Source organism: Poecilia reticulata, chromosome 15 (assembly GCF_904066995.2).
Source record: "Poecilia reticulata chromosome 15, P_reticulata-male-v2, whole genome shotgun sequence".
Classification (NCBI taxonomy): domain Eukaryota; kingdom Metazoa; phylum Chordata; class Actinopteri; order Cyprinodontiformes; family Poeciliidae; genus Poecilia; species Poecilia reticulata.
Genome location: NC_088844.1, coordinates 8680477 through 8695040, shown reverse-complemented (window position 1 = coordinate 8695040; position 14564 = coordinate 8680477). Strand labels below are relative to the sequence as shown.

The following is a 14564-nucleotide window of genomic DNA, read 5'->3' as shown; positions in this document are numbered from 1 at the left end:
TTATTAAAATGTAAATATACATTTTCTGTGGGAATGTTGTAAAGATGAAATTATTTTTGAAAACAGTTGTACTGATGAGGAAAACGGCTATTCTGACAAGTTGAGATCCCACTGACTGGAGGTGGGGTTTTTTCCTGTGCTAACTGAGTTAGCACAATTAGCATAGGCCATTTGTTATTGACAGCTCAGGTAAGAAACGGAAAACAAAGTGTATTTAATGTTGAACAGAGCAGTTAAAAAGTCTCTTTCTTCTCTTGGCATGCATGCCGCCCCGTCCCAACGCTGCCCAGGGCTAACGCCCATCTCAAAACCCACTGCTCAGTCAGTTACATGTAATTGGTCCTCAGCACTGTTCACTCACTTTAAATAGATGCGGTCACACTGTCCCGTATCTCGTCATGCTATCAAAATGAGAAGACCAGTGTAAAGGTGTGTGGAGCAGCAGTTTTATAGCAGTACTATAAAACTTTGCGTTTGTACCAACAATTAACCTTGTGCACGTTTTATTTAGCTTATTATTTTTACCTCTTTAATATTGTACCTGCTAAGGTACAAAGGGTAAAGCAAAGAAGAGTTTTGTATAAATATTAACATTAAGACTTTCTTAATGTTAATATTTTGGTGATTTTAGGAATACATTAGTAGAACTCCAAAATGGCATCATGTCCATGTGTCTGCGTAAAGAAGATGATGAAGAAGAAGAAAAAATTAAAAAAACATATGCTGTCTGCCAACTCGTGCAGCGAAGGTGAAATATTAAAGATTCACCACAGAAACTCAGAGAAGTTTCCCAAACCGACGCCTTCTCTTTTCTTATTCAACAAAAACTTTTACTTTTGCTCTGATAATTTCGGGTGAAAGTATTGACCGTCTTTGTTCGAGGGGAAAAACGTCAGACAGTACACACTCAGCGCTTTCAGACTTTCTGCTTCCTTTGCTCAGTGACCCTGAACAGAACCGGAAAGATCAGAATCCGTCACGGTTCTCTTTAGATATTTTTTTTACTTTTTTTAACTAAGACTCACAAAAAGTTCGTCTAGCTCTGTTCATACAGCTGATATTTTCCTTATGATTTTCACTGCATAAAACGTAAGACTTTAAGCAATAAAAATGTAAATGAGAAAAAACAACAAGTGCTCCAGACCACAGTAGAGAAAAAAAAAGATGTGCTGCTGACTTTTTTGACATAAAACTTTTTTTTTTGTATCATAATCTCAAAATGACAATTAAAGAGAAATTAATAACCCATGTCTTGGATAATATGTACAAAATAACCGTAACCAAATGCTATTGCTATTGATTCATTTTAGGTCCATTAAAGTTTGTTTCAAAATCAACCAATCAGGAACAAGTGAAAGAAATTCACTTCAGCAAATATACATGCCTCAAATTGTAGTGATATTTTCCATTTGACTAATTTGTCTGGGGTATGTTTAAGCTTAGTGTCACATTTGTGCTTCAATTTCAAAACAAAATCAATTTATTGAAATGTTCAAATAAATGTATGTTAGAAGTTTCCCCTGATCGGCTCCGTTTAGTGATCAGCAGATCATGTTTTTTTCCTAATCGCTGAAATCGTCAAAACTAGGACCTGCCATCAATTTATTCAATCAGTGCATCAACCAATAGCATATATTTTGATATGTCCATTTTTGCTTTAATAAAAAAGAAATTTATTATTATTAATATTTTTTTTGCCACATTTACGCTTTGCAAGTATGATTTTACTTTGTTCTTTAAAGTGTGGTTAGAACAAGGTGATTCCAAACCCAGTACATAATTTGCAATGGTCCCGATTATAAAATGTATGAAAATAATAATGACAACTTTTGTAAAACAATCAGCCCTAAAACAAGCTTGTGTACATTTGTAATCTGTTCAGTTAAAAAAAAAAAGAAAGAAAAAAGACTCACCTCAATGACTCGAGAATCAAAGCCTTCATAGGTTTCTGCCAAGACACAGGAGAAAACAAAAGAGAACGATTTGAAACTCAAACACACATCCCAACATGATTAACAGATTAGACGGGCCTCCTGCTAGCAGGACAAATGCCCAGAAGTCTTTGCAGCAGAGTAATAAGTTTGCACTTCTCATTTTCAGTGACCTCTGAAGGATGTTCGTTTCCCCACGGCAATCTGCTCACTTCTAACCAATTAACAACAAACAAAGGCGGAATTAAAAACAAAAAGCCACGGAGGAGTAAAAAAAAAAAAAAAAAAAAAAAAGAGAAAACAAACAATATCAGCACACATCTGTCATCTGGGGGGAATGTCCCACCGTCTTTATAAAAGCCGACCTGATCACAGGCAGACGAGCTGTAAATGCATCCTGCATCCATTGTTTGTGTGTTGGGGAGAATAACAAATGTGGATACAGTGCCTTGCAAATTTATTCAAACCCGATGAGATTTTATATCAGTTACAACCACAAATTTCAGTGTATTTTGAGGTGATTTTGTGTTATAGACAAACATAAGGTAAACATACGAGTGTGACAAGTTTCTTACAATAAAAATGTGAAAGACATTTTACTCCAACATCCCTAAATAAAATCCAGTTCAACCATTCGGTTGCATAAAAAGCTCACCTGTATGTAACTTAGTTCATCATGACATGCCGACTGTTGGGCTTTGTAAAACCGGCAGCATTGTCTGGTTTGTCTTATTTGGCTCGACTTTGAATCGTTTGGCGATTATAAATCTGGGTAAACAAAAATCAGCTGAGGCGTTCCTCAAGTTTCTGTTCTTTGACCACTTTCACTTAACATCAACTAGTTCTTTCATTTCAAATTTCTTACTATATTTGTATCCTGGTGACACACAACTTTATATCTGTGTCCGTTCATGACCAAACCCCAATACAGCCACTGAGTCAAGAGTGAATTTTCTTTAGTTTGACGCAGAAAAAACAGAATTAATAGTTTTCAATTTAAACCTTCAGCTATGAGGTCAGGCTGACAGCATGGAAATGAGAAATGTTCTCTGTAACACTCCACCCTGACCGGCTCACTGCATACATTCAAAGGTTTTAAAGGAAATCTACAATAATTACACTAATAAACTACAACAGCTCCTTATTGTCCCTGGAAGAACCTTTACAATTAATATAGTAATAGTTTGAAATGGGAAAAACACTAACAATCGCTTTAATATTTTACAGCGCTCAATGCAAACCAAACGCCAACGTAGTCTAATTGGCTTTTAACAAAGTCAAAAAAACTTGAAGGTTCAAAAGAACGCAACAAGAAAGTCAGTCCTGAAGGAGAACAAAGAAAGATTGAAAATGTGTGAATTAGGGAGGCTTAATGGATTGAAAAAACAAAAAAAAAAACAAGAGATGAAGACTGAAAAGAACAAGCAAAGAACAGAAATTACAGAAAACCTCGGGGTGTGATATAAGTGCAAAGCGTGAAACCAGAGGGAAAGTGAAAAGGGAGGTGAAAACCCATCTGAATCAACACGGAAGGACAGAAACGTCTTTCTAAATTAGGAAATCGTCCCACTTGACACTTGAGTCGAAGCCTCATCTTCATCACTGATAATGGGCTCCCATACTGACCTGTCACTCTTCCTCTCCCACACACAGCTGCACAGCCCCTTATTACTCCTCATCCGTCTCCCTCTCGTCCCACCGCTGCCGTTATTTCCACGTCCTCCATTGCCACTCGGCGCGTCTGTCCGAGAGTGAGCTGTGCCTCTGAGCCTTGTTTGTGTCATGATGCGGACTCACTGATGATTATCCAGTCTGCACTCAGGCCGCGCTTAGATGTCGCTTTTAGACTGGAGTGTCTGTGCTTGGGGTTTTAGTGCAGGTCGCCTAGCGCATGTCGTTTTGCAGAGGTTACGCCATCTTTGCAAAAGTACCAAGACTTGATGATGTAGTTGTGCTAAAGAATTGCATAACACACTAGTTCTAATTTCTACAAAATATGATTAAAAAAGTATCCTGATGAAATACAATGTTTGTGGTTGTAACACAACATGTAAAAGTTTAATGCGTGTGAAGAATTCTGCAAGGTACTCAAAGTGGAAATCTGTATTCATCTCCAGGTTGTTTGTGGTTGGAAATAAAAGCAATAGCAGAGTAGGACTGAATCGGATTGATCATTATGAATTGATTATTGAAATAATCGTCAATTAATTTAGCAATCGCTTAATTGTGGAGCATACAGATTCAAAAACAGGCCAACTGAAAAAGACCAACATACTTAGATGAGTAAATAAGCCAGAAATTATTTTGAAAAAAAATTCCATTTTGTATTTCAGGTTAATAAAACCCTTCTGTGTCTGTAATTATGCTCCACCCAGAACTCCTCAGTACTTCAAAGGGTTACATTTTTGTAAAAAAATAAAATTAAATAAAAAATTCTATTACGTACCTTTTGCTTTCCAATTATTAATCACTTAATCCAAAAAATAGTCAACTGATCAGCCCTACACTGTATTGTCGTTAAGTCGAGCAGAATTGATGTTAGCAGTATTTATTTTTTGTGCTACAAATTATCAAGAAAACTAAAGGAATACTATGCTATAACATTTTAGCATTTTAGCATTAAAATGTTCATCTTTTTTAAAAAATTAAAAGAAATTAAAAATCATCACAATGTGTCAATTTCTTCATCCGATTAATCGATTAATCGTCAGTTGCGGCCCTAAAGCGGACAGGTTACCTCCATAGGGCCCGGGGTCAGGCTGCCCCAGGCTGATGCCTCCCAAGGAGCTTCCGGTCCAGCCTCTCTCTCTCTTCACCTTCATCCTCCTCCTCTTCTCCCACTCGTCCCTCTGCCGAACTGCCGGGAGACAAGGCAGACGAACGTCTCACTTCGAGCGGCTCGACGCGAGACACGTCAAAGGTGCTTTCAGTCACTGTCAAATTAGGCGAGTGATTACTGCTAACTAATGAGATCACAGTGGAAACAAATTGGAAACTTCTCACACCAGCGGTGCTTCAATTTCTCAAATTGAAGACTTCATTTCTCCCTCTCCCTCCCTGCTGTTTTTCTCCTCATGTTTCATAAAAAGAAAATTTCCACTGCCTTAAATGATGGTAACAATTTAACACAGGTTTGTGTTGGGAACAGCGTTGTGTAGTAACTAGTTACTTCTACTTAGTTACATCTATTTGAGTAACTTTTTGGGGTGGGGGAGAGAATTACTTTTAGGAGTATTTTTTACTATTCTGTACTTTTATACTTGAGTCATTTTATTATGAAGTATTACTACTTTTAATTTCTGGAGTTACTTCACTGAATGAAGAACAAACATGTTTTAGCCAAAAACAAATCCCCACACATACGCACACACCTGCAGGTTTTATTACAGTTTCATAAGTATTACACTAAAACCATGTAAAATACCTTATTTTGTTATTTTGTAATCATATTATTTATATGAATTATTTTCATTTAGGCTGTAAAATACAAAAATGCATTTTACAACATAAAATACTTTTTGGTCCGTCCGATTATGTAATTTCTAAATATTAAAAAATTAATGTTTTGATCAGATACAGCTTTTTTTTTTTTTTTTTTACCAAATACTTTTAAACTCTTACTTGAGTCATTTCTTGGACGTCTACTTATTACTCTTACGCGAGTAAAACTATGCTGAAGTATTGCTACTCTTATGGGGGTACAATGTTTATCCACCTCTCCACCTCTGGTTGGAAACAGAGTAGCTATGATTTTTATCTGCAGAAGCAGATAAAAACAATGTAATCTGTGTCAATGTGTGTTTTTACTTAGTTCAGCTTGAACTTCCTGTTGCTCAGCGTCGCTTCTTCGGCTGAAGCTCTGCACGGCGCCGTCTTTAAATACGGGAGAATTCAGACCGGGCCACAAAAAACCACCTCGACCTAAAGACAGATGAGAACAAGGACATCTGTTCAATAAACAGCAAAACGTCAAACACGTTGGGAGGTAATGATGCATTTTAAAGATTTAGCTGCTGTATTTTTTATTTTTTTGCAGTAGACAGAGAATTAGGCTAATGAACACATGATATTTAGCTAAAATGAGGTCAAAACGAGAGGAAAGACTGAGAGAGAGAGTGAAAGAAAAGTGAGGAAAAATGACTACAAATCCTAAAAAGAGGGCACAGCGAACAAAAAGTCATTTTTCCTATCAGCAAAGAGCTGCAATTCATTCATTCAGACTGGCTTATGAATATTCTAGAGTCCATCAGCTGTCTGTTAGCATTAGTTAGAGGCATAAGTGCCAAATTATTAGAAGCATCTCTCTCAAGTTAAGGAGGATAAATTACAGCCTGCTTGAAAAGGGAGAATCATGTAGCCAGCCTCGTGTTTATATCTGAAGGAACCAGGAGATACACACACACACACTTCAAGAGTCATTTTCCAAACACAAACAGATGCTGTTTCACCTTCTCCGATCACCTGCCCTCGATTGAGGTCTTTCTTCATTTTGCGTTTGGTTCGCTTTCCTCGGCCCTTTCTGCCTCCGGCTCCGGTTTCGGCCAACACACCCTTCCACAGTTCCTCAGCCGTCACTGCCAACACACACACACACACACCAATCATAATTAAAGTTTTTTTTTTTAGGTTCTTATCTTGTCTTCTTGTACATATTTACCTCATGATTAGAACAATTACAGAATGTTAAAACAAGAGCAAAAATGACTATGAATAAATTATCTGAAAAGCTAAATCAGACTGACCACACAAGGAGATTGGTCTAAAGGTCAAATGTAATTGAAAAGAATTTTACCATTTAAAATGTGGGAAGATTTTTGAAGTATATATATATATATATATATATATATATATATATATACACACACACACACACATGCGCACACGCACACACACACACACACACACACACACTTTTTTCATGTATTTATACAATATGAAAATGATTAGGGTCTATATGATGCAAAGTAATTTCACAGAATAAAAAAGTGGTTTAAATATTGGGTAAAATATTTGATAGTTCTATAATAAAAATTACAGAAACTCATTTCGATCACAAGACTGAAGGTAATATTTGCTTAATATAGCAAACATAAAGATTCACTTTCTTTTTCAAGTGGATATTAAAGTATATCCATAACCTTGCTCGGAATAAGAATCAAGAAGACCTATCTGGTTCTTCTGTGAAAAATCTGGACGAGAAAAAGCAGCAGAACCACTTTACTCGTGAGAATGAACGTGTTTTCTGACCAGAGGCCGAGTCGATGTAAAGTGACAGCTTGTTGCTGTTTGTGTTGGCTGGTGATCAGAACGCAAACTGTGAGTGAGACATGCTGACAGTCAGAAGGCATTTAACGTTTCTCAACCTGGACATGAGTAAGACTGAAAAATGAGGAGCCGCCACGAAGGCAGTCAGGATGAGAGGCAGAGAGAGTTCATGGCCGCCTTCATCGTTCTGACATGAAGATCAAACAAGCAACCGTTTCTTTACGCTTCACCTGCTGCAGATGGACCAGAGGGTTTAGGATTATTACACTACGAACTACTGCTGCAGTAGTTGCTCCATAAAAAGTAAGGAGTCTTTTTCATCAAGACTTGCATGGTCTTATAGCTTTGAGAATAACAACACGTCTCTCTGGGGCCCTAAATGTAAGTAATACTTTGACAGTGCAGTTGTTCTGAATCGCAACATAACGACAAAACAAAATTGAAAAAAATGATTGAGGAAAATATTAGCTTTCAAATTATTTTGGTTTTATAAACTGAATTTCAGTTTTAAAACTATTTCTTCTTGGTTAAAGTTTTGTAGTTCTTAGGCGGTCGGTTATATTCTCATTTTGATGTAACATTTTGTTGTTAATAAATGTTTTTTTATTTGCTTTATGTATATTGTTTGTGTCTCTGATTTATGCTTGATTGTGCTTTTTGGTTTTTAATCTAAACATTCCTTTTCTCCGTTTAGTTCCTGTATATTAAGCATCAGTAATGTGACCCTTTGGATGCATTTTCAATGACTTACATTGAACATTGTGTTCATTATGTTCAAGTATTGCTTGGTCATGTTCAACAAATTGTTTAAAGAAATATAAATAAAATCTCCATTTTGCATTCCATAATAAAAATCTGAATATCAAAATACTCTCTTGTAATATTTTTCTTCCGCTTTATTGTTTGATTTTTTTATGGTTGAGTGTGGACATGGACACATTTTGTAATGAATATTAAGTACTTTTTTAATTTGCCTTTTGCTTTTGTTTATTGGTGTGTTTTATCGTTTTGTTTTTTGGAGGATCCAACTACATTTTTTTTATATAAATATATGTGTAGATGAAAACAACAGAAGCAGGGTAGAAGTATTATTTCAACTAGACTTACTCTTTTTCTCCATTTTTTAATCACACCAAGGGTTTAAGTTTTTAAGGTTGTAATGAGTTATAATGAAAAAATGTCCTTAACTCACACTTGTTGAAGAAACTGCCATGTCTGCTCTGCTGGCAGGCTGCTGATGGGTTCAACAGAAACTCTGGGCGTCTCTGCAGTGAGCCTGCTGAGGTTCGACAGGCAAAGTGAGAGATCTGAACAGCTCCCACCGCGGTACGGAGTGATGCTGCTCCTGGCAGACAGGAAGAAGATAGGAAACGTGTATACAGGCTGCAAAATGTCTTTTTCACTGAGGTAAGCCATACAGTAGATCTTCTAAGTGTACAAACCCAACTTTAAATGTTGGGATTCTGTATGAAAGTCGTTGCAATCATAGTTTGATATGTAAAAAAAAGGCAATAACCTTGTTGCCCAAGTGTGCAATTAAGGAAAAAAGCTAGCGACTTAGCCCAATGTTAGATGTTAATTGACCTCTTGGGAATTCCAGAACTTCCTCTAACTTTTGTTTTATTGTCAGAAAAGCTTAGTTTTCTCATTATAAGTCCAAGAGCTCACTGACAATTCATCCAGGAAGTCACAGAAGATTTTCACTCGCATGTTAAGGTCAAAGTTGATGATTCAAACACAAGAAAGAGACTGGGCTAAAATTTCTATGACATTACAAGAATTTCAAGGCCAGAACAACTGCTGATCGAAAGACCTCAAAGATCCATCTCACATTCATCAAAAATTCATCTTGGTGACTTCCGATTTATAGAGAAAAGAACACTAAGAAGTAATTAAAACATGAGGGTAGTGTGATGGTCTGAAGCTATTTTGACGCTTCAGAGACTAGAGTATTTGGATTATTGATGGATCCATGAAATCTGAAGGGGAAAAACTGAACATCGAATCATGACCTCAAGCTCAAGCACAGTGTTGATATGCAGCAGAACAAAGATTCACAGCAGCCCGTCCGAAAAATAATCAGTTACCACAAATTAATAAAGATAGCTGATACTGCTAAACGTGGCACGAACAGTTGTTGGGCCAAATATGCATGATGCTTGTTGCTTATCGCCAACGTGGAGATAGGCATCCTTTTGTCCTATAATAAATGGAAGTGACTTAACGATTTATTTCGACTGTCTTGCTGCGGAGTTGTTTTTTTTAGCATCTAGCATTTTAAAGTGCAAACCGAAGAAAAATCCCGTGTTAAATCACGTTTGCGTTGCCGAGATTGCTGTAAGATTAAGCAAGTTAAACAACTAGCAGCACTGACCTATAACTCTTAAAACATAAACACGTTGTCAATAACAACCACTGTAGACAAAATGCCAGTACTGCTGCTATAAGAGCAGGCTGCGTTCCGACTGTGGCTAGTTATCTGCAGGGAAAGGCTTTTTTTAGCGTTAGCACAGGCAACAGACAAGAATAACACAAACACACCACTCTGACATCAGCTAGCACATAACGACAGACTGAGATAACAAGATATCAAAGTTATAGAAGATAAAATAGACACATAATTAACCTCCGAGTGTGATGCGGAGGGCACTGCACACCCATATGGACGCCGCCATGTTGGGGAAATAATGGGTCCTTCGGAAGTCAACAAGGCGACTGTACTGTTGCCCGTTAAAAAATAGAAGGAAGAAATAAAAACATCAAAGTAATACTTTTTTTAAAATCATTAGTAGTGCTACTATTAACTGTTATTAAGAAGTTAATAAAATGTATTAGTCTAATATATTAGTCAGATTTAAAGCCCTGTAACTTTGTACATATTTTTCAGTCATAATTTCAACAGGTGTTTTGTTCATCTGTGCTACCCGTAAATCCGTTCTACCTTATGGTAATGCGCATGCGCACATCGATGCTATGTCACATACTGCAACAGGTGTTCTGTTTTTCTGTGCTACCCGTTAGTCAGAACACCGGCCATACAACTGGACATAATCAATCAACTCGCTTTATTTTGGTAAATTGTCAACATCAAACACAGGAAACAAACAAACAAAAATAAATAAATAATAATAAACAAACTTATAATTTACTAAAAAAGTAATAGGCTAAAGCTGAATACTGAATTATGACATGATGGAAAAAAAATGACAAACCAAAACTGTATTTCAGTCAATTGTCGAAAACAAAACCATCAAAACAGAATACAGAAAATGTTTTGTTTCACACCAATCATGCACTATTTTCACAAAAAAGTTTAAATACACTCATTATTGATATTTATCCTAATTTTGTATTTAATTATACATATTCCAGATAGAGTGACAACACTACAGACTGATGACATGAAATGTAAAAATGAAAACTGTCTGCACAAGTTATAGGTTTGCACAGATTTTCTCCTCTTGGCACAGTTGCAAAATTACAGACTACAGGCATTTACCATAATATTCCAACAAATGTCATTTAGTGAATTATAATTAGGAAAGCAATGAATGCTTTTTCTTGCCATAAACAAGGCATTTTAGGATAAATGACCACTCTTCTTACGGGTAACATCTAATTTACGTTTGTTGGTTTCCCCGCAAGGACCCTTAAAACATAACCCATAAAGTTTCAGTTGGGTTGGTTTTATTTTTGCTATAAAAGCCTGAAAATCCACTAACTCGATCACAAAACTTCTTTCTTCTGAGAGGGTGTCTAGGAATAAAGGGCTGCTTGCTCCACAATCAAAATGTGTCAACACTGACTGCAGCTGCTGAAATAGAAAAAAACTGTTCTCTGCAGAAAAGTTTTATAGCCAAATAAAACAAAGATTGAGCTGTGACAAGAAGTATGTCTGGAGGAGTAAAAGTTAAGAAAACTCTGTCCAACAAGCGCTGGAGTGGTAGCATCACTTACTGCCAGTGATACTGGTGAATTGCAAAAAGTGGTTGAATAATAGAGAAGGAGAAATACCTCCAGATTCTTCAACTCCACCTCAAATCTACGGCTAGATGGTTGAAACACTGGGTGATCACCAAAATAACCATCCCAAACATGCATCAAAACAAGTTTTTGAATATATAGGGCAGAGTAACATAAACTTCTGGAATGGCACCAACATCGACCCTATTCAAACAGTGTAGACTGCGTTTTAAAGCTGCATCATGTGCAGGAAATTAACCAACTCGACTCTCGATAAGAAGAGGAGTCAAACATCCAGTCAGAAAGCTGCCAGAAGCACATCAACAGATATATGTAAACTTCTGATTGTCACGGTAACAATAGCGTTGATATTTTACACCAGAACTTCTTGCTGTGAAAAAATGTTAAAATTATTTGATATAAAACCATAAAATAATCCATAATAAAAGATTTTGTTCAGGCCTTTTTTTAGTTTGTTTTTCACAGATTGAACCACTGCAGCACTGCTTTGTTCTAGACTAGTGTACATGGTTAAGCTTTCTGGGACCAAATAACACAAGCTTTGTAAAGAAAGATAAATCATAATTTGTTAACTGTCACCCATTTCTTTTCACCCTAAATTTCTCTTTCTCATTCCTATGTCAGATGACAACAGATCTCCCCGTTTCTCGCAGCAGGAATGCCACTCCTTGCAACAAAACAACATTCATCATTTCTATTGCTTAAGACTTAGCCGCTTCTTTCAGCCATCATTGCTCCCAGTAGTTGCTATTAATGAGTTGTCTCTGCTGCCCTTTGGCTATGTTTGTACACCCAGTAAACACCATCATCGAGGAAAGTGGCTCCTAGAAACCATGAATATGATTGTGGTTTCCTGAGCAGCTCTGGGCTCTGGTAGGGGGAAATAATCAGACAGAGAAAGAGGGAAAACAACTGTCAAGAGTTTTCCTGGGGTCTGTTGATTGGCTGAATAAATCAATCTACAACGCCTTGCCTTCTTTCTTACTTGTTCACCGCGATTATCACACTGAGAAGAGAGACGACAAGGCAATTAGAAACCAAAGAGGTGAGGCATAACAAAGAAAAAACAGCTCACAAAACAGAAAAAGGAGAAACAGATGACAGGGAGCGCTGACTAGTGGAGGTGGGCTAATACATTTCTGGAAACAGAATAAAAAGAACCGGAGATGCGGCAACATCTGCAAGAGTAAAAAACATATACATATATTTCAAGAGAAGGAAGTGAAGAATTTACATATTCTGACAGGTGGGATATATTCCAGTGCTGTTAAAAACAGTAAGTCTGGATTTAAATGTTTAAATTAGCTGAGGGCAGAAGTTTATAGTTAAAAATAATGGAAAAGTTTAAGGTTTTCTCATCTCTAAGAGAGAAAAAGCGATGATGTCTCCAGGGAAATGACTTCATATTTGAACGACATGCAAGTAATTGTAACCTTCTATTTATTTTTTTCTATCACAACCACGTTTCATAGAACATTAAAAGGGGTTCATAATCAGAAAGTAGAATGAAAATTATAGTTTTCCTTTTATTTCTGCCTTTTTTCTCCAAGATGCAGAAATCCACTGCAAATAATTTGCCTTCTGAAGTCACACAGGCAGTGAACAAAATCTAAACAGTGTAATTTAATCTCCGCGTGATTATAATTTTTCTGTCAAGACCTCGGAGTTTGATTGACTAAATCAGTGAACACAACGGTGTGACGAAGACCAAGGAACTCAGTGAGGAAGGGGAGGGGAAGGAGGTTATGAACAATATCCTATATTTGAAACGTTGAAGGACAACTGTTCAAGCCAAAATTGGAAAACGAAAAGAGATTGCTCAGGGGAAGCCCGTGGGAACTCTGGGAGAGCTGCAGCAACCCATAGCTCAGGTGGTTACAATAAAACTATAAGAAGCAACACACACACGAAAGGTCATCTGGTCAGATCAGATGTTAGATTTGGAAAAATATTACCGGATATGACTCTAAAAACACTGTCACCACTGAGCTCAGCTGGTATGCAGTTCCACCAGGAGTTTGCTAGTTGCAGCTGGCTAGTCTGAAGGAGCTGAGTGGGGGAGTTGTGTGGGAGAAGTGCTCTGCGAGACGGGAGCTTGTAAGTTTGGAAGCTGCAGCTCTCAGGAGGAGCTTCGTCTTTGAAGGCGGAGCTAGGTTCACCCAGGCGTTTTGCTCAGCTGGACGGTTGCCACGAGAGATTAAAAGATTTCTCAAACATGCACGAAAGCATCTAGGCAACACTCCAGGTATGCTTTTAATGAGGGAATCGCAGCATTACATGACATAAAGCTCCTAAAAGTCAGTCTTATAAAATACTGCCCCTTTAGAGCACAACCACAGCAAAATTGGTTTGAATTTTATTAGATTTTCCCGGGTCAATCACGTCTTATTTTTCCTCACACAGTTATAATTGTGTGGTTGTCCGTCACCATGGAGATTTGGGAATATAACGTGACAAATGTGAAAAACTTCAAGTGTCACAAATACTGTACCAAATTACCATTCACACCAAAATTTCGAGGTGAACAAAGTTTTACCATTTGTAACATAAAAGCAGTCTGAACTCAAAGACAAGTTGATTGCCGGCAGCCAGCGAGGCTTGATTGGTGGGCTTGGGGCCAACATATTTCAGACATAAATAATTATTGTATCAAATCATTCCTTTTCTCCTACAGCTGAATAAGTCAGCGAATATAATGACACCCGTGTATCTAACAATGGGGAAACAGCGAGCGCCAATTCTGCTGATCGCTCACTCATGCCAGTGGGAGCTCAAGCTGTGTTCATATTCAGACAAGTCTGTCTCTGAGGGCCCACAGCAGACCACCAGTCGACACGTCTTACCTCTGGAAATGATTGCCATGCAGCGGAGTTACTGGTGAGTGCTGTGTCTCAGTTTGACCTTATTAGGGATAATTTCAACAAAATCTCATGCCTATTTCCATCTCCCGTTTAGATCTGCAATCAAAGAGCCTCTGAAGCACGGACAGTCCGCCAGCTGTGTGACAGCGGGAGGCTGAAGCTGCTGCTGAAAGAATTAGGGACTCGCTGGAACTTTTCTCTAAAATAATTGCCCCATGATGACAGAGTCATCCAGGGCTTTATGTAAAAGAATGACTCACTTTTCTTGGCTTTGCAGAGATTGGAGTGAAGAGGTTTTTTGTTTGCCCCCCCCCTCCCCTCCCCCCTCCAATCACAGTGGTGTTGGAGCCGATTCCAGCACCAGTGAGGATATTAGCAGCTGGAAGTGCTGCTCACTGTGTTGACACTTTTAATTTGCATACAGGATTATCTAAAAATGATTGTTTCACACTTGAATAAATCCACGCTTGTTTTTTTTTTTTGTATGCAAAGACAGAGAAACACGAATAAACTAGATATTAGA

At 37.5% G+C, this 14564-nt stretch overlaps 1 protein-coding gene and 1 long non-coding RNA gene across 2 annotated transcripts in view; one reads left to right on the top strand and one right to left on the bottom strand.

Annotated features, from left to right (window-relative positions):
* The window catches only part of mrps5 (mitochondrial ribosomal protein S5), a 24192-nt gene extending 14220 nt beyond the window's left edge, over positions 1 to 9972 (bottom strand). Inside the window, exons 1-6 of the mRNA XM_008428815.2 lie at positions 9823 to 9972; positions 8389 to 8541; positions 6380 to 6505; positions 5739 to 5852; positions 4669 to 4788; positions 1914 to 1948 (exon numbers count right to left, since the gene is read on the bottom strand). Coding sequence (XP_008427037.1) covers positions 1914 to 1948; positions 4669 to 4788; positions 5739 to 5852; positions 6380 to 6505; positions 8389 to 8541; positions 9823 to 9871 — 597 coding nt within the window. The 5' untranslated portion in view covers positions 9872 to 9972. The remainder of the gene's footprint in view (positions 1 to 1913; positions 1949 to 4668; positions 4789 to 5738; positions 5853 to 6379; positions 6506 to 8388; positions 8542 to 9822) is intronic.
* Positions 8477 to 14564, top strand: LOC103476451 (uncharacterized). The gene is made up of 3 exons (XR_535469.3): positions 8477 to 8603; positions 13855 to 14057; positions 14136 to 14564. It is a non-coding gene; the product is annotated as an uncharacterized LOC103476451 (long non-coding RNA).